The sequence below is a fragment of the Diceros bicornis genome, chromosome X (genome assembly GCF_020826845.1).
Source record: "Diceros bicornis minor isolate mBicDic1 chromosome X, mDicBic1.mat.cur, whole genome shotgun sequence".
Classification (NCBI taxonomy): Eukaryota; Metazoa; Chordata; class Mammalia; order Perissodactyla; family Rhinocerotidae; genus Diceros; species Diceros bicornis.
The window spans coordinates 8805882-8829050 of NC_080781.1; the positions used below are offsets into that span (position 1 = coordinate 8805882).

Consider the following 23169-nt stretch of genomic DNA (forward strand, 5'->3'; position numbering starts at 1 on the left):
AGGGCAGGCATAATAAGCAGGAGGCCCCACTTTAACATCAGCCTAAATCCCAGAAATATAATCGAGTCTGACTCTTTGTTATATTGTCTTTTTTTTTTTTTTTGAAATGTGTGCTTCTGGGAAATTAAGGATGCTTAAGGAATTTTGACCTAATAGTAAAGAAAGCATTTGGGTGAAATATAAGTAGGGAAAGGTAGTGTACCAGATTGTAGATGGAGTCAAGATAATTGTCCAAGACCAATTCTGGAGAGAATGAAAAGCTCTCTGACAGATGTTTATAAGGCTAAAGTGAATCACTCCCTGCTACCCATTTCAAAAACCGGCAGATAAAATCTTGTGCAAGATTCGTTTTTGAAGTTTGCTCCTTTTTCATTGGTTTAAAGTGACCAAGATTAATATCTGTCTTAATTTGAACATGTCTCTTATTTTTCAAGAGCCATTTGGTCTAAACACCATGGAAAACCAGAACAGAATCAGGGCCTTGAAAGATCACCTGGTCATCATCTTTCCTTTAGGCCCTAAACTGCATTTTAACTATTCCGAAAAGAAAGTGAACTGCACTGTTTTTTAGTAAGCACAAAGGAAATGCTATTTTACACATTGTAATTCATGAAAATTTATTTTCAAAAAGAAAATAGAAAGAAAAACCAAGTTTTCTTTTTTGTTCACAAAAACAGTTACTCAACCCGGCACTGGAATTTTGCGTGATTGGAGTAGAATTTTATCATTTAGAATTCTTTAAAATGCTTACAGTTCACTCTCTACATTCTTTATAGGAAAAAATTATAATTATAAAAGTATGTGTCTTTTTTTCTACCTCATAGTGATATTTAGGCTGAATTTACATATTCACAGTACTGAACTCTAGTTACTAAGCTATTTTTAAAAATAATTCTGTTCAAGTAATACTTAGTGAACGTCTATGTTGTGTTGATCATGGTACTAAGTGTTGGAAATTCAAAATGACTAACACACTTTCCTTGACCTCCAGTTTACTTTCTAAGGAGGAGAGGCAGATAAATAAACACACACACACATATTAAAATTTTGTATAAACAAACTTTCAATACATATTAATTTTATTAAGTCATCCAAATGCTGTCTAGTGACATCCATATATAATTAATTGATTAAGAGATTTAGATATTTCCTTAATAATTTTTCTATGAAGTCTCACTTTTATTAGAAAGAAATAGATGAGAATTTTAACAGTAGTTATGTCTACACGATAGCCTCAGAATTTTCTTTGCTTGTCTGTTTCTTTTTTTTCTTTATTACAACGAGCATATTATTTTTATAGTAAAGAAGCAATTAATAAACTTTTCTAATGCCCATCAAATACATGCTAACATTACAGCAAACAAATTCAGATTATGGAAATGGCAGTTTGATGTGCCAAAAGTCTAAATTTCAGAAAAATTTTAAAAAACTGTACATCATTTTTAAGTCAACATGTTAACTGGAACTGAGTTGCCAAAAGAATCATCATGAAGAAATTTTAAGTGGATGTCTTTCCACAAAAATGCAGGTAGCAATATAAAAACCTGTTGTCAAAAACTACGTATTTTCGATTCACTTAAGGAATGGTTTTCAAATCTTTTTTTAAAAGAAGTTGGACTATTATTTTTTAAAGGAAGCCTTGTGAGTAACCTCAATGTATAAAAAAGATAAAAGTGGCCCTGCTCAAGGGGCCGGCCTGGTGGAATAGCGGTTAAGTTTGTGCGTTCTACTTCGGCAGCCTGGGGTTCCCTGGTTCCGATCCTGGGTGTGGACCTACTCACTGCTCATCAAGCCATGCTGAGGCAGTGTCCCACATAGAAGAACCAGAAGGACCTACAACTAGGATGCACAACTATATACTAGAGCTTTGGGGGGGGGGAAGAAAAAGACAAAGATTGGCCACAGATGTTAGCACAGGGCCCATCTTCTTCTTCAAAAAAAAATGGCTCTGCTCTGTTTGAAGGGGGTCCTGGGGACAGACCCAGCCTGACAGATCTTGCCATCGCCTAAATCATTTGGCCTCCAGGGTGCCTTCTGAGGACTCTCAGGGGCTGGGCAGTCTGAATACCATCAAGTTGATTACCCCCCACCCCCCAGGAATCTGTTAAGCAAACACCCATACCTGTAAACTTTCTTCACAAAGGAAATTTTGGCCCAGACCCTGATCAATGAACACAGAATTGAAATTGGTTGCTTAAATGAATGAGGATTGAATAAATAAAAGTCTTTAGTACTTACTCACTGTCAGTCAAGTCTGCTTACCATGTTTTTCTAGATGTTGACAGCAGCTGTCCACCAGTCTGGGGACTTGTCTGTAAATAGGATTCAGACTGAGTTTCTTATCTCTGGCTTTTTCTTTTTTATTTTGAGCCTCGGCAGGCAAGGAGAGTTGTAAAGCTTCCAGCAGTCGAGACTGATTGTCATCAAGATCTGTGATAGAATCCACTGACATTGCACCCTGCAAATTACACACAGCCATCAGCCAAGTGTGCAAGGGAGAAAATAAAAACAGCTTCCCCCACATGCTAGCCAATAAATACTTTTGCCCATGAATATTTATGACACTTGAAATAATACTGCTTGATTTAATTGTGCTGTTTATATATTAAAAGAAAAGAAACCACTTTTTGTAAAAGTAAGGAAACCTCCACAACATAGGGTAAGGTAATGGCAATTACAATTTCAACAAGAGACAACATTTTCCAAATGGAAGACAAGAGATGGCAAACGTATCATTAAAATATTTTGACCCAACCACTTCATTTCTTGAAACAAGAAAAAATCACATACTCAATGAATGAGGTAAAGTCAGAGAAGTCTTGTGAATAAAAAAAACCTCAACTATGACTCTAAGAAGTAGATGTTTAAAGTAGGAGGATTCCATAAAACAGTCTTAATTTGCTTTCCTCCAGAAGTGGCACAAAGCACTTTACTAGGGAAGTGGTCCCAGGAGACACTTGTAGAGTGGGGAAATGAGAAAGGGAAGTGAAGGCAGCCAATTAAGGGAGCATCACCAACCCCATGAGCACCAGGCACAGCTGGAGCCCAATTGCCCTGGGACCTCTGGGAGCCAATGTAGATCATGCACCCCAGAGGTATCCCTGCTAAGGAGCGAGGCAGCTGGGGTATTTATACCGCAAGTCTCAAGAGTCATTGATTAAGGGCAGCTTCTGGTAGGGGCAGGGAGGTGACATTAATGTCTTGGTACTTGCAGCCTGTCATCTGCATGGGTGGGTGCCTCTGGCCATTAGAGAAAACAAAGAGACGAAGTGCTGACAGGTGGAAGGAGGGCTGGCATGCTAGGAATGGTAAAGGCTGAGGGGAAGGGAGCAGGGCATCAACCACGTCTGTATAGCTACCTATCCTTTGATGAAGCGTAGAGGAAGAAGTTGGCTGCTGGTGTCCTAGCAAGGCCTGGACAGAGGAGAGGGCATTTGGGAGGCCCATTGCCAGGGCTCTAGACTTCCAGAAAGCTCAAATGTGGAGTTTTGGTTTTATTGCCATATAGGTTTATACACACAGTCTGAGAGACAATGACGGGATTGGAAGAACAATTCCATCACGCAAATTCAAATATTCCATAATGTTGTCACTTCTTCATTTTTAAACATAGCTGAAGCCTTGAAAAACAGCAGTGGCTCAGGTACCCTTCTATCTTGGAGAGGTCCTGAATGCTGGAGGCTGATTGAGAAATGTGGATTTTAAGTGGGAAGTGTCTGCGGTTTTAACTAGGGCAGTAGTCAACGGCTGGAGGTGGCAAAGATTTAGGGCCTCCAGGTGAGAGGAAAAGGAGAGATTTCCCAGTGACCTGGGAAATTTTAGACATGCTTATCAACTGACTCAGCCAATTGCCAATCAATTTCCGTGAAAACTCAGCTTTCCTGGATTGAAATGTGAAATTTGAAACATCAAATAATAGGTACCATATTGTTACAGTATTGATTTGAAAGGGGATATATACAGGTTTCTATGGTTATGTTTGAGAAAAAAATTCTATTGATAAGAAAAAAATCTCATTGTTTATAAGATTGGCAGCAAATTCACTAGGCCAGGCATGGTTTTCAGACTGAAGACGAGAGATTAACAAAAGTACCTGGCCTTGCCTCAAGCCTCACAGTCTCATGCGAAAGTCTAGTAATATAACAGAAGATTACACTAGAGCAGGATCAATGGTGATGTTGTAGAATGTTCAGGATATCACGGGGCACATGGGTATCCAAGGAGGGGCACGCAACAGCTTTGAGAGAAGTCAGGGGAAGGCTTCCAGGGTGTGCCAGGTGCCACATGGCCAGTGCAAATTCCCCGTGAATGAAGCTGTTGACAGATACCTGGACACAAAATACATTTCCAGTTTTCACAGAGCAAAGACTCACAGAATAACCTTATAACTCTTCAGTTGCCCTAGCATTGGTTTCAGAGAAAATACTGGCCAACTCACCCTCCTCCTGGCCCGAGGAGCTGGTTCCGGGGTGTTTGGCGATGTTGACTCATTTGGTGTTTCCGAGGTGGAGCTGAGAGATGAGTTACTGCTTGAGAGTTCTTTATTTTGTCTTTTATTTCCAAATGGGAGGAGGGAAGCCACAAAATCGGACGCGTCCTTCTGCTCATCCCTCTGTGAGTCTTGCTTGAGTTTATAGGCCCGGTCATTTGCAATGACTTGGGATAAGGGCATTCCAAATGCCTGCGGGATGAATTCTGGAATCGAAAAACAAACATTCACTGAAGGACTGGACCAGTGAAGACTCTCACTCATGTTTCAGATTTAAGGGCAGACATATTCAAATGACTGCCTGCTGAAGAATTGACTGATCAATCAAAATACAGAGATGAATTTGTGTGTTTATCAGAGTGGTCCAAGTTTCTATTTCAATAAAGAAAGCTAATATGTATAAAGAACACAGGTTTTAGAAACCTAGGCCTTTAGTTTTTCTCCATATATCTCAAGTATGTTTTAAAGGAAATAACTTTATAGAGAAATGGGACATTTTTGATAAAACATACGTAATACTTTATCCTCATGGGTACACAGTTTTACAAACTGTTAGTTTTTGATTATACGTCTCAAGAGGCCCTGAAGCTTACAAGGTATGAGAAGACTCTGAATTATCCATTCATTTGACACGCACTTATTGAACACTTACTACCTGCCGTGTCAAGCTACGCAATTGGGAGTACAAAGCTTAAAAAAGGCCTAGTCCTTGCTCTTGAAGGGTTCAGAGTGTTGGGTGGGGTGGGGGAGTGGAGAGTCAGATATATAAATAATTATAATAATGTCTATCACGTACTATAATAGAGAGATGCATGAAGTGAAGATTGAAACTTAGGTAAGTGGATATACTTTGAGGTTCGCAGTAAAAGAGCCAGCATATGAAATGATAACCTGAGAGGCAGAGGACAGCTTGGGAAGAAGTTTGCTCTTTTTCCTTTGTGTTTCTTGTCCTCACATGCTGCCTCCAGTTGCGAGGTTGGGGCTGTCACTCTCATGTTCTATACTCAAGCCATTCTGCTGGCCACATGCAGAAGTGGAGTCTCACCAGGAAATATCCAGTGAAGCGCCCAGGATACAATTTGTTAAATCCTCTAGTAAGGACAAGTTTGGGGAAGGAGCATAATGCAGAAACATACGGCATTTTTTTTTTTGTGAGGAAGATCAGCCCTGAGCTAACATCCATGCTAATCCTCCTCTTTTTTGCTGAGGAAGACCAGCTCTGAGTTAACATCTATTGCCAATCCTCCTCCTTTTTTTTTCCCCCAAAGCCCCAGTAGATAGTTGCATGTCATAGTTGCACATCCTTCTAGTTGCTGTATGTGGGACGCGGCCTCAGCATGGCCGGAGAAGCGGTGCGTCAGTGCGCGCCCAGGATCCGGACTCGGGCCGCCAGTAGCGGAGCGTGCGCACTTAGCTGCTAAGCCACGGGGCCGGCCCAAATCTACGGCTTTATTTGGAGATGTACATACAGTTGCTTTCTGAATCTCTGTAGTAAATCTATTTGTATACACATACAATGTAAGCATGCTGATCTTTAGGGCCAGGAATTTTATTGGCAAATATTTTAGATTCATGTTGAAAAGCATTAATAATTAAATTAAATGCATTATTTCTTTTAGACTCAAAATTAGGTCTCCTAGCAGCAGAAAACTGGAGTCCAGCCTCTTACTTGTTTTTATAACCCCTGTGAATAAAATCAGAATTATCAAAGGAAAAAAATTCTAAGGTTGTTTGTTCTTTGAAAGAAAAAGCTAACGTTAAATCAGGTGGAAAGAGGCTTTAAAAGGTTTTCCTACCTGATCCATGGCAACATTTTTAACATCACTAGGCTAATGGCCAAGTCTACATTAAAAGCGGAAATGGCGGTTGAAAAGTCTGCACCTCAGGTTCTATCAAAACACGCAATTCGTTTTGAAGTGAAAAATAAAATCTTCAGAATTTTGGGATTTTCAGAGGATGCTTATCATTCTCTATCAACAAACTAGGTGGCATAGGATATTGCAAAAAAATAATTTAGGCATTTGTTTTGAGTGATCAATGTGGACAGTGTAGAAAGGTCCAGTACTCACTACTGACAAAAGGCCATTTCCACTACTAGCAGAATTAGAAACCAAAGGGGACACCACAAGACCATCTGCCGTGTACCTCAGGATTTCTTGTGTGAATAAGCTCTGTCTTGCCTACAGGAAAAATCAAATAGTCTTGCTTCAAAAATGTTGAGGAAAGTCTAGAAACATGTGGATGGCAAGGCTGAGAGCTACACAGAATATACCAAAACTCTTGGGGTATAATAGCAAAAAAGACATTGATAAATGTATCAAGGGACACGTGTCTGCTCATGTAGGCATACGCATAGCAGGGATCTAATATGAGATGGGGACTACAGATTCCTCTCCTTGCTGGCTTTCCATATAAGGAAAACCAACCAGACTCATTTAGATTTCTAATATCCTGGAAAAAAAGGAAGAAAAATGGCGTCCTTTGGACTCTATCATTTTTAATATCTAGAAGTCTATCACTCTACTTGTAAATTGGAATAATTGACTACAAATTAAACAGGTGGAATACATAAAATCATTCTCCTGAAATTTTTATTTCTCTTTTATTTCCATTCAATAGATGTAGCCCCCTATAATAGATTTTTATTTCTCTCTAATAGGCTTTCTTTCCTGGCTGAGTTTATTTATTCTTTCAGTAGTAGATTTTTGATGTAGTCTCTTTAGTTTCTTGTTGCTTTCTCTTGAGGACTCTCACAAGCTTCAGAAAGGAGACTCCTCTATGCTCTAAACTTTTATTGCAGTGTCTAGTCTCTGTAAAATTCTAGGCAGGATTCCTCGAATATTATTCCTTCCCAACATATGGTTATTGTGAAATTGAGGACTCATCACAAGTCTATTGAGCAAAACACTCTTTTATGTGTAAATAAAGTGTTGGGCTCATATGCTTATCTGTGGGTTCAAAGCTCTTTTTCTAGGGAAAAAGGAACCTAGAGACTCTTTGTGTTGATAGTGGCTAATAAAGTTGATAATAGGCTTTTAAAACCATAAGGACATTACCCAACACTCACTTGTTCTGGGGCCAGGAACAGTGTGTATCTATCACGTTTTAATCTAGAGTATGTGCTCACTAGGAAGATTGGTTTCCCTGCTGTCCTCATTCGTAACGACTGCCTACTCTCCCTACCTATGAACTGTGGGTTCGGGAGGTGGGACACCATCCTCTTTGCCCCCTACTGCAACTTCCAGGTCTTCACCCTCGCATAGTGTGGCAGAAACCTGCTACAACAAGGTGCCCATTGTCTCCTGCTCGTTGTTGTCTTCTATTGTTGTTGACTTTGACTTACAGTCAGACGCCCAGTCTACCACCATCCTGGGTGACTTGGATATCTACCTAAATGACCCATCCGATTCTCTGTCCTCACATCTTCTCCTCTCCTCTTCTCTTACTTTTTCCTGCATGCCACCTTTCTCACCCACTCCCTCGGTCCCATTTTGGACTTTGTCCTCACCAGAAGTGATTCCACCTCTGGAATCAGGCTTCCTCCCTCCACTCTCATCTTACCCCTACCCCAAGTTCATGTTTTACACTGCAGTGTGGCAATCTGTTTAAAGACACCATTAAGTCGCCCCCTCCTTAATACACATTGATGGTGTTTCAATGCTCTTAGCATGAGAACCAAAAGTTGTGCTGTGGCCCACACAGTCCTGTGTGAGCTAGCTCCTCTCTACTCTTCCCTGGAATCACACTCCCCCTGCTTCTCTCTTCTCCAGTAATAGCACTCAATGACAGCATCCAATACATTTTCTTTGAAAATTTCTATGCAGTGATAACAGATACTTGATTTTTCTACTGCTATTTAATATAAAGATCCAAAAATAAAGTTGTATCAACTATTCCTATATAGTGCTACTTCACAACTCACATACAGTAGCACACTTAGAAAGTGAGGAACAATAAAACATGGCATAATATGATTTCAGTATAAAGAAAGGTGCCAGACCTGAACTATCTCCAGATTTTCTGTCGATAAATACATGGTATTTGTAGTCTGAAAATATCCTGGGGGGAGAGGACCTATCTCAGAGTTATGCCACAGTAAAAGCTATTCCCCTTGTACTCTGATTAAGAACCACATTAACTGGAACAAAGTAGTTATTTTTAAACCTTTTCTCTCAAAAGTGATTTCTTTTTGACACAAGAAAGAAATTTTCTGAAGTTCTGAAAGTTTAAAAAATACTATTTGGTTGCCAAGTAATTTAACTAAGAGAAATTAAGGACTTGGAACTATTCTGTATGAAGATATGTTTTCTGAACTAGCATCAATCTTGAATTAGTTTCCATATGGAAATCAAAAGTCATATGGGCACTGCTTAAGTGTCAGGAGGGACACAGGAGTGTCACATAATCTGCTGTATATTATGTCAAGGCAATTAAATACAATACAGGACATGATTCATTCTGATTGAATCAATTAATATAGTGGCATATCAAACATTTAATGAATCATTCTTTATTGGGAGAGCAATATGATTCTAAAAAGCTGCTTCTGTTTATTTTTAGATGACCTAACCCAAGAGGTCATTTAGAGTTTCCTGTTTTCTTTCTTTTACTCTTGGATTCAAATGATTATCATTTTTCACATGTGCAGCTATTATGAACCCAAATGCTAATATTCCACTGGAAGGAAATAATGTGAACTAGTTACAACTGTGTGAGACCTGCACGCTGCCCCTCACACCCTGGTTCCCAGAACATCCATGCAATGGATGTGCTGACATGGACAGGACTTTATGTTCAGAAAAGATGCCATATAATTAAGCTTCACTTAAGCCTAGGACATCTTCTTTTTAAACATCAAAGCTACTTTAAAAAAAAACAAACTTTTTGTCGTGAAGCCTGATATTTCTGTCCTTAGTTGGATGGGCAATGTGAATTTTCTTTGGAACCACCAGGACCCGCCTTCCTTTCCCAGCCAGATGCCCGTGCAGCCTTATAGAACACTGTCAAGTTTTCACTGAGCCTATGTAATATAGAAATATGATTTGGTCTGAAAAATGTATAATGGGGGCCGGCCGTGGCTTAGCGGTTAAGTGCGCGCACTCCACTGCTGGCGGCCCGGGTTCGGATCCCGGGCGCGCACAGATGCACCGCTTCTCCGGCCTCGGCCGCGTCCCACATACAGCAACTAGAAGGATGTGCAGCTATGATATACAACTATCTACTGGGGCTTTGGGGGGAAAAATAAATAAATAAAAATCTTTAAAAAAATGTATAATGGCCCAGTGCATATTGGTCGATTCCTTCCTCTGGCCCTTCCTTCCCTGCTCATTCACATTCTTGCTTTCTGCTGTTTTGTAATATAAACAAGCACACATACATCTCCTTCCATTGAGGGAACTCAAATATCTCCTGTAAAAGTGCTCTTTCTTCTTATTCTAGGCCGAATGGACACTTCTGAAGAATCATCTAAAGTTTACATGATGAGTATTCAAATCCCAGTATCAATATAATCATTCTAGAATAAACCAACTTTAAAAGATAACTTATTACCAATATCAGTCTGAGTGATCCCTTTAATGCGCTCTATAAACACCGAGAATTACTTTAATCTAGTGAGGTAAAGGTGCTCTATGGCAGGAATAGAATGAGCAAAAATTCTAGTTTAAAAGAGCTACCCCGGCTACTAATACTCATTAAAAAAAAGGGCAAGATCATATGAACCATTTAAATAAAATGCAATTTATCAGACAAGGAATAGGTTGCTGGAGAAGAGTTAACACCTTTGTTTGCCTTCACTATTCCAGCAGCAGATTCTGCTGTGATAGGACATGACCTGGTGAATATACTGGTTAATACAGACTGGAGCTCTCATCTTCAAGGTTGTACAATAGTAGCTTATAAAATTTACTCATGCCCAGCACTGCTGCAGAGCAATGGAATCAGATTTCTGGGGTGGGGGCCTGGGCATTGGTTTTTAAAGGTTCCACAAACGATTTTATTGTACAGTTAGGAGTAGGGATCATTGATATTTTCACCTCCTTTTCTCCAGTTTGAGGTAAACATTTGAAATGTTTGGAGATATTTTGGTTGTGGGCGGTGCTATTGGCATCTAGTGGTAGAGGCCAGGGATGTTGTTAAACATTTCACACAATGTACAGGACAGCCTCCACAACAGAGAATAATCCAGGCTAAAATGCCATAGTTCCAAGGTTGAGAAATCATGCTCTAAGGGAGTAAAACATTGGTTTTCCATTCTTTAGAATTCTTTATTTCCTTTTAGTCCAAAGAACCAAATGTCATGACCCTTTAGGCACAATTGAAGATACAGGTGTAGAGTCTGGGATCTGTGGTGTGGACTAGGTCTTGTCCAATACTGATCACAATGCATTTACTTTTATACCTTCAGTTTCATTGCCTTCCATTACTTTTCAAGCAGAAATTCAATCATTATACAAAAGACCTCCCAGGTGAGACATATAGCTCTCCTCACTCAACACTCATTCACTATGTCACATAAAATGAAAATACACTCATATGACCACGCCATTCAACAGTAATTTCATATGGGACCATAGAAACAAGACACAAAAAGTTGCACTGTGCTAATGGGGCCCAGGTGCCCATTATGCGGACTCAATGAATATTAGTTAAAAATGATCACAAATACCTCTGAAAGAGTGGCTAAAGTGTCAGTTCCCTAAATAGACATAGAAGGGGACACAAAACAGTATGAAGAGTGTCAACAATTCCTAAAACATATAGGGCAAAAATAAGCATGCTCTGATCTAACGTAAAAATGCTGAGAGTGGCCCATTTTCAGTAATCCATGAGGATGAGACTGTTTCTTTCCAGTAGTCATGGTAGGCGAATCCAAACTCTTTCTCATTCAACTAGCTCTGCCTAACTAGCTGGATTTGCCACACAGCTGGTTAGTATTAGCGATACTACCCATGGCTACTCAACCCAAGTTCTCCTTATGCATTGCTGATTGGCCAGCATCATAATTGGAACCATAAACTTGGCCAAAGTCACACTTTTCTCAAACCAATTGAATTCATCAATTCAGTGCAGGGCCACACAAACCCAAAAGAGTAGACCAAAACAGTCCTTAATGACATTCCATCATAGAAATGCAGTTTACGTAATAGAGTCGAACCGTGTCAATCTATGCAATTCAAAAACCCCAACAAATTCAACCATTATGCTCCATGGAAGATGCATTCGCTCTAGTTCATTCGGTTTTTTACCTCTGTCTTTGTTTTTCTCCTTCCCTAGTGAATCCAGTTTCTTTCTCAAAGATTTCTTTCTCTTTTGTCCATCTGTAAATATTAAAAGAATGAAAAGTTGTAAAAACAAGCACACAAGTGATATTTTACATTATCAATAACTACATTTGAGCAAAATCATGACTTCTCACTTACTTCACTCATAATTTGGCATTTTACACAGAGTAATGGCTCTGAAAACACATGAAAATCCCTGTCTTGGATTGCACACACAACCAGAATCTTGGTGTACACTGTTAAATTTTGTTTCAGTCATGGAAAGTACAGAAAACTTACCTCTTTTGGAAGTAGTTTAGTTTTGACACATATGTATGTTTGCTTTTACTATTATGTGAGTCTCTTCCTATTCTACATGTTTATGCAAACCAATGTCCATCTTGAATCAAATCTCCATGAGAAGAGAGTTAACAATACATATGGCTGTGATGTTCATGAGCTAGCAGAGTGTAACTGGACAAGGAAATGAATTTGGGGGTCCACAGAACTCAGATCTAATTATTGCTGCACCATTTACTAACTGTGTGACTTTGGACAAGTCTCAGTGTCCTCATCTATAAAATGGGAATTTCATGGGGTGGTTGTGAGAATTAAATAAAATGATGTATATAAAGTGCTTAATGGGGAGTCTGACACAAGTCCATAAATTCAGACCTATTTTCTTTTGGGGAGTTGCATAGTATTCCATAGTATAGCTATACCATAATTTAATTAACCATGTCCTTATTGATGGACACTTGGGTTGTTTCTAATTTTTCACTGTAATAAGTAAGGCATATATCCTTTTAACATCTTGTACTTGCAACAAATGTACCTAATACGTCTGGTTAACTCAACAAATAATAAAGATACCATTCATATCAATAGGCAGCTGCAATTGAATTGCTGGGATATCTTCATAAAATATTGGCAGTCATTGTTGCAAGAATGGGTTTCAGGATTATGCAGCTGTCAACTTAACATGCAGGAGGTGCAAATCAGGAATTCACACTGTGATCAAATAGGGGAACTGCAGCCCATGACACAAGGAAACTTATGTGTAAAAGGGGGATTAAGAATTGTTTTTTTTATAGGATACACTAAAAAGTGTAGTAAAGAAAGAGACTCAGACCAATAAAATTTAAAAGCAAGACTGATATCAGGAAAAAACAGACTAAGCATTCTTAAACAGAAATGAGCATTCCTGGGATCCTCAAGGGGTTGCAGATGTTCCCAACTCCTCCTCTCTGAATTTTTGGAGGCAAAAGAAATCACAATATAATGAACAGGCACATTCAATCCCTGCTCCCTTTCAAAAAGCAAAGAAATATTTCAAAAATTATTCTCCTCTTATAAAATGGAAATAGTTCATAAGAGTCTTCACTCTTGGGGCCGGCTCGGTGGCACAAGCGGTTAAGTGCGCGCACTCCGCTGTGGCGGCCTGGGGTTCGCCAGTTCGGATCCCGGGCGCGCACGACGCACCGCTTGTCAAGCCATGCAGTGGCGGCATCCCATATAAAGTGGAGGAAGATGGGCATGGATGTTAGCCCAGGGCCAGTCTTCCTCAGCAAAAAAAAAAGAGGAGGATTGGCAGATGTTAGCTCAGGGCCGATCTTCCTCACAAAACAAAAAAAAAAGAGTCTTCACTTGCAGTCATGAGATTTGTATAAGGGAAAATTATGTGAATCAGTTGTAAGGTGGCAAAGAGCCATCAATCTATTTCATCGTGTGTATGCTCTTATCTTCAGTGTCTAAAAGACAACCTAACTATAGGGCCTACCGTGACTTATTATATACATACAGACAATAAACATACTAACTGTACAAGATTCTAATCTGTTCTCCAAATAGGACTGACAGGTCTTTTACTTTGTAACACTTTTGTTCATCATTAGTTCATATCACCAAATATATTTGACTGTAACAAGAGTATATTTCTTTAAAAAATCCTATAATTCCTGCATTTTAAATAGTTAACCTAGAAGAGTAACTAAACCATATATTAAAGCATAAGCGATTTATTTTTCATAACTAATGGGGTGATCCTAAAATTCAAACAAGTTGTCAAAGAACCAGAATGCATATTGGATAGCGGATATTTTCTTAAGATAGAATGATTATTTTAAACTTCTTTTTAATTAGGGGATGTATCAAATATGCATATGTGTATAAATATAAATGTATAGCTTAAATAATAATGAGGAGACCAGCTCCTACATAACCAGCAGCCAAGTTCAGATGCAGACTATTGCTAGTACCCAAGGAGCCCGTGTATGCCTCGCTCCCCCTCACCCCAGGTAATCACTGGTCTGACTTGTACAATAATCAATTATCTGCTTTTCTTCATAGTTTTACCATCTATGTATGCATTTATAAAGAATATAGGTTTGTTTTTCCTGCTTTTGAATTCACATAAATGGAGTCACACTGTAGGTATTCTTTCTTGCCTCATTTACTTCATTCATTAACACCTCCTAAAATTTATCCTGTTGAGGCAGGTAGTTGTAGGTCACTCATTTTGATTTCTCTACAGTGTTTTCTTGAATGAATATACCACAGTTAATTTATCCATTGAACTGTTAATGGAAATTTGAATTGCTTCTAGTTTGGGACTATTAGGAACAATGTTTTTGAAAAATTTTGCTCGTGTCTTCTTACGTACATGTATCAGGATTTCTCTAAGACAGCGGTTCTGAAAGTGTGCTTCTAGGAGCAGTAGCATCATTATTGCCTGGGAACTTGTTAGACACGCAAATTCCATCGCAGATGTACTGAATCAGGAACTCTGGGGTGGGGCCCAGCAGTGTGTGTTTTAATAAGCCCTCCAGGGGATTCTGGCTCACACTAGAGTCTGAGCCCCACTGTTCTAGGGCATATATGTAGAAGCTGCACAGCCGGGTCAGCATGGATGCAATCTTAGGCTTTAGTAGGTAATATTGAACTGTTTTCCAAGTAGTTTTGCTAATTTATGTTCCCACCGGTATGAGAGTTTACAGAGTCCCAGAAGAATAATATGTACTTCAAACTCCAAAACTCCAAACAATATCTTGAAGCAACCTTATAGGAAAAAATGTGATCTTTGTAAATACTGGCCTACAAAAACACGCTTAGCTATTTACAACAAATATTATCTTTTTCACTTAATTAGACAGAGGTGAATGTTATTAATAGGCAACTGGACGAAAAGATGGATGATATGCAATAATGTGACATGATGCGTTGTTTTAGCATGCCATTTTCTCATTTAAAATCCTCAGGAAAATGACCAGAACTGCACAGTGAAACTGCTCACTCTTTCTCCTCTCTCTTGCACTCAATCAGTGGTTTGCGGATTGAGTCTTCAGTTTTTGAAGAGTGTCTTTTGTTCCCATAGAGCACAGAAAGTCTGCTCAAGAGACTGCTATATTATGCACTTACAACCACACAGAACAGTTTATGTTCAACCAGTTCTTTGGATGGCAATAAGTGTGATAAAGACCATTCCATCTTTTAAAAAAATTTAAGCTTCCTAACTAACAATACTGCACAGAAATATTTTTATAGTGCAAATGGTGATAAGCACATGCTTACTAACTTCTCCCAGAGTGTGCACTGTCTTACAGACAACAGTGACCTGTAGAGAGAATTTGGGTCCCATATCCTGATCAAAGCCATCTTGGAACAAACACTTGGGGAGAGGACTCCATGTGTCCTCCTTTTACCTCATTAATATGCCAGTAGGAGACCATGACCCACATGGGAGACCCCACAGACATACATGACACAATAGCACATGGCAAGCCTTCATAGCCTAGTGATCCAAAAGCAAGGGAATCATGAGTATGGAGTGTGAGGCCAATACCAAACAAGGTCTTCAGGAGGGTTGAGAACAAGAAAACATGAGATTGCTCCTTTAGGACATGCTTTTCACGGATTCATTGCTGTCAGGTGATGTTCCATTTTAAGGCCTGTTTCTCTAGCTAGACTAGAAGCTTTCTGAGGGCAGAAGCATGTCTCCTAGGCTTTCGTCTCCCTCCAAGTGAATAACAGAGGGTGGGGCATGTCATGAGGACTTGTCAGCACTGTCCGTGGCCAGAAGTCAGATGGAGGTTTTGGGTTGGTTCTGACAGAACCCAGAACCAATGAAGTACACAACTCCTAATTTGAAGGTGATCAGATTCAGAGAATGCAGGTTATAAAACAGTATTTTCCGTATTAAATTGATTCTAGAGATAATAATATAAATATCATCCAAGGAAAGACTCATTTTTGGTGATAGATGAAAGAGTAAGGGCTACTTTTTGGGAATGGATATTGCCTGAAAGGGGGCATGAAGGAGCTCCCGGGGTGCTGGAATGTTGCTCTGGTTGGTGGTTACGTGATATATACATATTAAAAATCCATTGAGTTATACTTGTGCACATTCATATTTATGAACATTACTATTTATATGTCATTCCTCAATGAAAATAACAAAAGACTTCATCATTTTTACAGAATGACACCAACATACAAATTACATTAGCTGAATGGGGCTGAAAACTCAGCCAGAAAGTCCTGCATAAGAAAGTTCCTGCATGTTTAACTTTTCCAAATATCTGAATACCTATGATCTCACCCGACCACTACGACTCCCCTGTGACACAGGCAGACAGCAGGAATAAATAGCTAGTGTTTATTGAGCATGTACTATAAGCTAAGAGCTTAGTATCCATGACCTTGTTACATCCTCACAGCGGCTCCCTGAAGCCCACACTATTATTTTTTCCTATTTTACAGATGCGGAAACTGAGGTTAGGAGACGTTAAGTAACTTGTTCAAGGGCAGAAGTTGGGAATCCGTAAATTCAGAACTTGCACCCAGGACTACCCAATGTCAAAGCCAGCGCTCTTAACCTCTACCTGTGCTGCAGTGCGGAAAATATAGCACCTATTTGAGAGATGTGACATTAAAGGCCATGTATATGGACTAACACGCCCAAGGTAATACAGCGTTAGAGAGGAAAGAGAAAGAGAAACTAACAATTTTTAAGCTCTAAGTATTCATCAGGATTGTCATGAGTCATTTTTGTATATATGATATTATCTAATACACATCAACATACAATCCACTGAGGTAGCTTTTTGATTTACTCATCCACAGTTGAGGGAACTGAAAACCAGAGAACTAAAGCAAACTGTCCAAAAAAATCACAGGACTGGTAGGTGGTGGAGCTGGGATTCAAACCCAAATTTCAGCTCTTTCCAAAAACACGGCTCTGTCTTGAGAGGGGTGGCTAGGAGCAGAACCCAGATCTCTGTGACGAGAAGCTGAAAATCCTTTCTTTAAGGTAGCTTTGCCTCTGCATCACGAGAGATGGCTCTGGAGGTGTTCATTTGTGAGGGTCGTTTAGACTCTGTCCACCCAGAAGCCTGGGTGATGGACAAGAAGACACTAAGGCTCATGCCTTAGAAAGGCAGTCACAGAGAATGGGTGTAGACAGCTTAAATTCATAGGTACACCTGGATATGGGACAGGGCATCAACATTTAACCCTTTAAATCCATTCCCTTGCAGAGGTCCGTAAAGATTACATTACTGGAAAGGAAAAGAAATCGCCTGTGCTGAGATATGAAACGAAGACAAATAGAAGTTACCAAATGTAACCCTGGTGACAAAACTCCCTGGTGATACTGCTACAGACACAGGCAAAGAACTCAACCAGTGGGTGCAAAACAACCATATCCGGCCCCTGCTATGTGGGTGGTGTTTAACTCACAGTGATTTCTAAAAACTTCAGTTCTAATGCAAAATCTTGGTAAGCTCACATACATACCTGCATTTCTAACCTCTGGAGAAAGTAGAAGAGCTGGCAGCACTGGGTCCCACATTCCTCACGCTCGCCCCAGGCCAGCACAGACGCCTCACCCGGGGGTACTGCACACCTGGCAAGCCTTGGAGTTTGCAACTCCATCTTAGCCTAAAAGGAAGGTACTAGCTTGTTTCAAATCTTCAAAAAATTCCTGCTGAGAAAAGTTTGAAGGAATGCTTTTTGGCACCAGCTTCTCTGCTTTTCCCAACCACAGCTGCCTCACTATTTACTTGGACCAGAAAAATAGACTTTCAAAGAACGCAAACCAAAGGAATTCATAGGCAGTGAGGGCAACTCAGTTAAAAAGCAAAGCAAAAGTGAAATAAAAGACACTTGGGTGGCAGAATGGGAAGTGGTCCTTTAGAAACCACATATAATCTATGCCAGGGTTTTGCAGCCTCGGCACTAGTGACATTTGGGACCTGATAACTGTTGTGAGGAACTGACCTGTACACGGTAGGATATTTAGCAGCATCCCTGGTCTCAATTTACTAGATGCCAGAGCACCCACCCATTCCCTGTTGTGACAACCAATAATGTCTTTGGACATCGCCACATGTCCCGCAGGGGCAAAACCACTCTGGTTGAAAACCGCCGATCTATGCATAACTCCACCTAGAGGGCAGCTATGGGCTCAAACCATGTGACACCCATTCACATTTTCCCACTTGTCACAATGCTAAATTTATACCCAATCTCAGTTTCTGTTTTAAACGGAACAATATAAAAATGTTTACAAACTGTTGAGCCTTTATATATCAGGTTGAATTTTGGGCACAGTAACATTTTCCTTCAATTTATAAAGAAATGTGAGTCTGCCTATACCTATCTTTCTACCAAATTCCTAACTATAGGTAGGGGAATAAAGCAAGTTCCTTGAGTAAATAGCCTTCTATTTCTTCGTATAAAGTTGTTTTTTTTTCTCCTTTAGAGGGGCCAGATCAGGTGTGGAACAGCGTCTGATGATGAAGAGTTGTATGAATAAATGTATGAATGGAGTGTGTTTAGCATTCAGGAAAGACTCAGGGGACACCGTAGTTCTTTTTTTTTTTTTTAGAGGACTAAACATGGTGGATGAAGAGACTTACTGGTCATCCTTCCATTGGCCAGAGAAAGGATTCAGGAGGAAATTATAGGAAGACAGTTTCGTTAGCAAATGGAACTGTTCAGCAATGGAATGAGTGGCCTCAAAAAAAAAAAGCACCATTCACTGTGGCTTCCATCTTGGTTGCTCTCTCTGCCATGCATCCCTCACTCTGGAGGAAGCCATGTCATGAGAAACCCTACGCAAAGAGCTATGTGGTGAGGAACTGGAGTCTTCAGCCAGCAGCCATGTGAGTGAGCCTGGACACTGATCCTCTAGCTCCAATCAAGCCTTCAGATGACTTCAGCCCCTGCCGAGCTTGATGGAAACCACATGAACCAGAACATGAACCAGAACAACCAGGCTAAGATATTCCCAGAAACTGTGTGAGATAAGAAATGTTTGTGATTTCAAAAAAAGAAAACAAGTGTTGCCTAGATAAATGCATGTGGTATTCTGGGTGGGACCCTGGAACAGAAAAAAGATATTAGTGGGGAAACTGGTGTAATCTGAACAAAGTCTGTAGTTTGATTGATAGTAATGTACCATTGTTGGTTTCTTAGTTGTGATAAGTATACCAAGGTTATATAAGATGCTATCATTAGGGGAAACTAGGTGAGGGGCATAAGGCAACTCTGTATTATCTTTACAACATGTTTGTAAATCTAAAATTATTCCAAAATAAAAAAAATTATTTTTCAAAAAGCCCTTTCGCCCAGGCACTGGATGTATTCAAGCGAAGGCTGAAAACTCATTTGTTAAGCATGTGAGAAAGTGGAGACTTGCAGTGCTCACTGGAGTACTTCTGAAACACACAGACTTGGGAGCTCAACTCTATGGCAAGAAGGTGACTCACAAGCCAGAGTTTCTGACCTGGTTTAAACCATTGAAATAATCTTCCTATTCACATCTCCCTGATCTGAAAGAAAACATGTGTCTAGGCCAATATAAAGCATCCATTATGTCTGCCATTCTGGTGTAGCATGTTTTCTGGAAAGGGAGTGGACAGATGAAAGACTTGACCAGATTTATTTTTATGGCCCTGGTGATGTTTTCATAGGTGGCTGATTAGATTGTCTTAAGATACCTCTTATTTCTTGGGTTCTCTAAATCCCTTTTCTGCTTAAGTTATCCAGACTTGGTACTTATCATTTGCATCCAAGAACACTGATAAGTACAGAAATCTGCTTATTTTTCAAGTTCCTATGCCTATCCTGATAAAACAAAATGTTTTTTTTTATTGAGATCACATTGGTTTATAACATTGTGTAAATTTCATCTGTACATATTTCAATTTCTGTACAGACTGCATCGTGTTCACCATCAAAAGTCTAGTTTCCATCCGTCACCATACATATGTGCCCCTTTACCCCTTTTGCCCTCCCTCTACTCACTTCCCCTCTGGTAAACACCAGTCTGTTCTCTGTATCTAAGTGTGTGCTTGTTTGTTTATCTTCTACATATGAGTCAAGTCATATGGTGATTGTCTTTCTCTGACTTATTTCGCTTAGCACAATTCCCTCAAGGTCCGTTCATGTTAAATTATATATATGAATGTGGATTAGATGAGATATATTCTGTGGATGTTTTTTAAAAATAATTACTAAAACTATATTTTATCCTTTACTACAACTAAAATCCATCCTCTAGTCTCATCTGCTTCTCCTTTTTGAGGGCTCTCAAGCTACAGACCTCCCAAAAATAAGGCAAGAAAGAGACTAAACCAGATATTTTATTTCCAGTTTGGAACAGGAGGTTTGTCAAAGAAGTAATAATGTTATTAATGGCCCTGGCACTTGAGGGCCATTAATTGTGCCCTTGCTCCATGTCTAGTGTTTTGCAATGATTAAAGTTAATTTGGCCTGGTAAGTCACCGTTGGAAAACATATAGGGACTGATGAGAGCTGGGCAACCAAAACCCCAGTCAAAATCATATCCCAGGAAAGGTCGGGATGGATACTGGAGCTAGTTACTGCCATCACCATCCTCAGTGGAATGAATTCAAAATTGTTCCTGCTACTTTGAGTTGCTTACTCCATATTCAAAGTTCAACCCAAGAAATGGAAGGGAGAGCAGCCCTGACAGAAAAGGGGGAAGTAGTTACTATGAAAATGGCCACCTCTGCTTTGTGGCAGCAAGCCCAGGACAGGGGAACCAATGGGACCAGTGCAATAGCCTGATCTAAGAGTTGAACCAGGATTAACCCCAGAGATTTAGGAGAAGAACCAAAGCAGGGATCTCTTCTCCATTCTAAAACAAGTATTCTCTATCCAGGGATGCTGTGCCACAGACCGTGATGAATCTCCTTGGCTTGGGAATATTATTTACACTATAATAGTTATCTGTTTAAATGGTATCTTCCTCCTAGAATGTGGGCTCATCTCCCATACATTGATCTACTCATTGCTCCATCCATCCCTCCATCCAACATTGATTAAGCACATGTTGTAGATGAGACAGAGGTAGGTGTTATGAACCCAGATGAATGGACATTATTTTGACCTTTTAGAAACTCAGAGTTTAGTGCTAAAGACAGATACATGGAATTCATTAAAGCAAAATGAAGAAAGGCTTCAATGGAGACATTTATGAGGTGGTAGGTCAGAAGCAAGAAGGCCATCCCCAACTCTGTTTGGGAAGGCCAATGTTTGAGTTCAGTCTTAAAGGATGAAGTTACCCTTACTTTCCTCAGGGGCCTTTGAATCTTGGTGGGGGTTTCCCCCAGTAAATCTCATGGTGACTGCTTAGTCTAGGATATCTTTTCTTATCCTAAGCCTCTTAGTGTTTTATTCCTAGTTATCCAACCCTTTATCAAGCAAGCATTCTATTGGTGAAAAAAGATGAGAAAATTGCAAATTGCAAGGAGTGGATTGATAGTTTCCTTAGTGAGAACTAGGGCTCAAGAGAGGGACAAATAAGAATTCTGGAAGAAAAGAACCTACATGGAAAAAGTGAAAAACAATGTATTCAAGCCCAAATTGGCTCTACCATTCAGTCAACTTTGGATCTCACTACTATATATATATTTTTTCATGTTATTCTCAATAAATCTTCCATGCGACAGACTGTTGGTTATTTAATCAAATATATAGGTTAGAATTTCCATTTATATATCACCTTATCCTCAGCAATTCTTCCACAAATTTAATCTAACCTTGATTAAAATAGAAGGCAGGTAGAAGCAGGGTGATTGAGTCATTTTTCTCGGTGTAAATCCCAATGAATTAAACATCATTTCTTTATCCTGCTAGCACCTTGTGATTTTTCAAAATGTTTCCAAAGTGTCTGTTTCTTGGGGAAGGAAATATTTATGATATTCTTAAGCAATACAGATGCGTCTCCTTAGAACTGAGGCTCCTCAAAGTACTTGTGAAATGTACTAATCCCCACAGTTTACGTGTTGAAGTGGTGGTGAAATTATCAAAGCTGTGGTCAGAAAATAAGAACATTCTGTGAGTCTCTCACTGTTGTAAAGGAGTCAGCTCTTGGAGGTCATCATGATTCCAGCTAAATTAAACACTAAGAAACCTTTTGCATTTTATGTAAATTATTTTGGCAAGGTAATTAGTTCTGAATTTTTTCCTCAAGAGGAAAAAAAAAAAAAACCTTGTAGATTCTTGAACCTCAAAGCAAGTGTTTTTCTATTACAGAAAATCATTGAGATATTTGATTTGTTGAGCATGTCTTGTTATTCTATCAAAACGTGAGGTAGGGAAGCTGATTGCATGGCTTGGATGCCATGGGTTTAAAAGCTCAACTATGGTTTTTCCTTAACCAGGCGTTCTTTGTAATCACTGCTTGCTGTAATAACTGGTCATGATCAAATTATGCCCTAGAAGGATCTTTTACTTGCTGTCGCTTTTTCCACATTCAAGTGCTATGAATAATAATAATTAAAAAAAAGTTACAAGCTCATGTTCCAAAGGGGCAGCCCTGCTGTTATCTTTTCCTAAGCTAGGAGCTAGTCTGTCCTTCCAGGTTTCTGAATTTGCATCTCTTACCCCACATTCCTTAAATCGAAAACAATATTTTTAACTTAGTCTAAGCAGGCATTGTATTTGCAGAGACAAAAATCTCCAAATATCAGAGCAAGAAAAATGGCTTTTGGCAAGTCATTTCCTTAAGCTATATTTCTTCCCTGGAGCATAAAGGAAAGAAAGCAGGAGAACAAAAAGACAGAAATCACTTATCCCAAAGAAATGCCCTGATTGTTAACTCCAGGAAATTGAACTCCAAATTATGAGTTTCATCACTACTCGTTTTAAAGCCACAGCTTGTGGTTCAAGTTGAAAAGGTAGAGTCAGACAAGGGTGTCTACACATGGTGTGCTTTTTGACCTGTGTAAGGGGCTAATGCTATCTACTCTCTTTTGACAGATATTGTTTTATAATGAACAAGTAAGAAGGGAATCAAATATCTTTAAATCATAGACTGTAAGCCTTGGGAACACCTCAAAATTTCTGCCGGTTGCTCCCATTAAAACAGCTGTCACAGATTCAGTAACT

At 39.5% G+C, this 23169-nt stretch overlaps 1 protein-coding gene across 1 annotated transcript in view; it reads right to left on the reverse strand.

Moving 5' to 3' along the window:
• The window catches only part of ARHGAP6 (Rho GTPase activating protein 6), a 249467-nt gene that overhangs the window by 51850 nt on the left and 174448 nt on the right, over nt 1-23169 (reverse strand). The window contains exons 3-5 of the mRNA XM_058535432.1: nt 11737-11808; nt 4439-4695; nt 2263-2458 (exon numbers count right to left, since the gene is read on the reverse strand). Of these exons, the coding sequence (XP_058391415.1) occupies nt 2263-2458; nt 4439-4695; nt 11737-11808 (525 nt within the window). The remainder of the gene's footprint in view (nt 1-2262; nt 2459-4438; nt 4696-11736; nt 11809-23169) is intronic.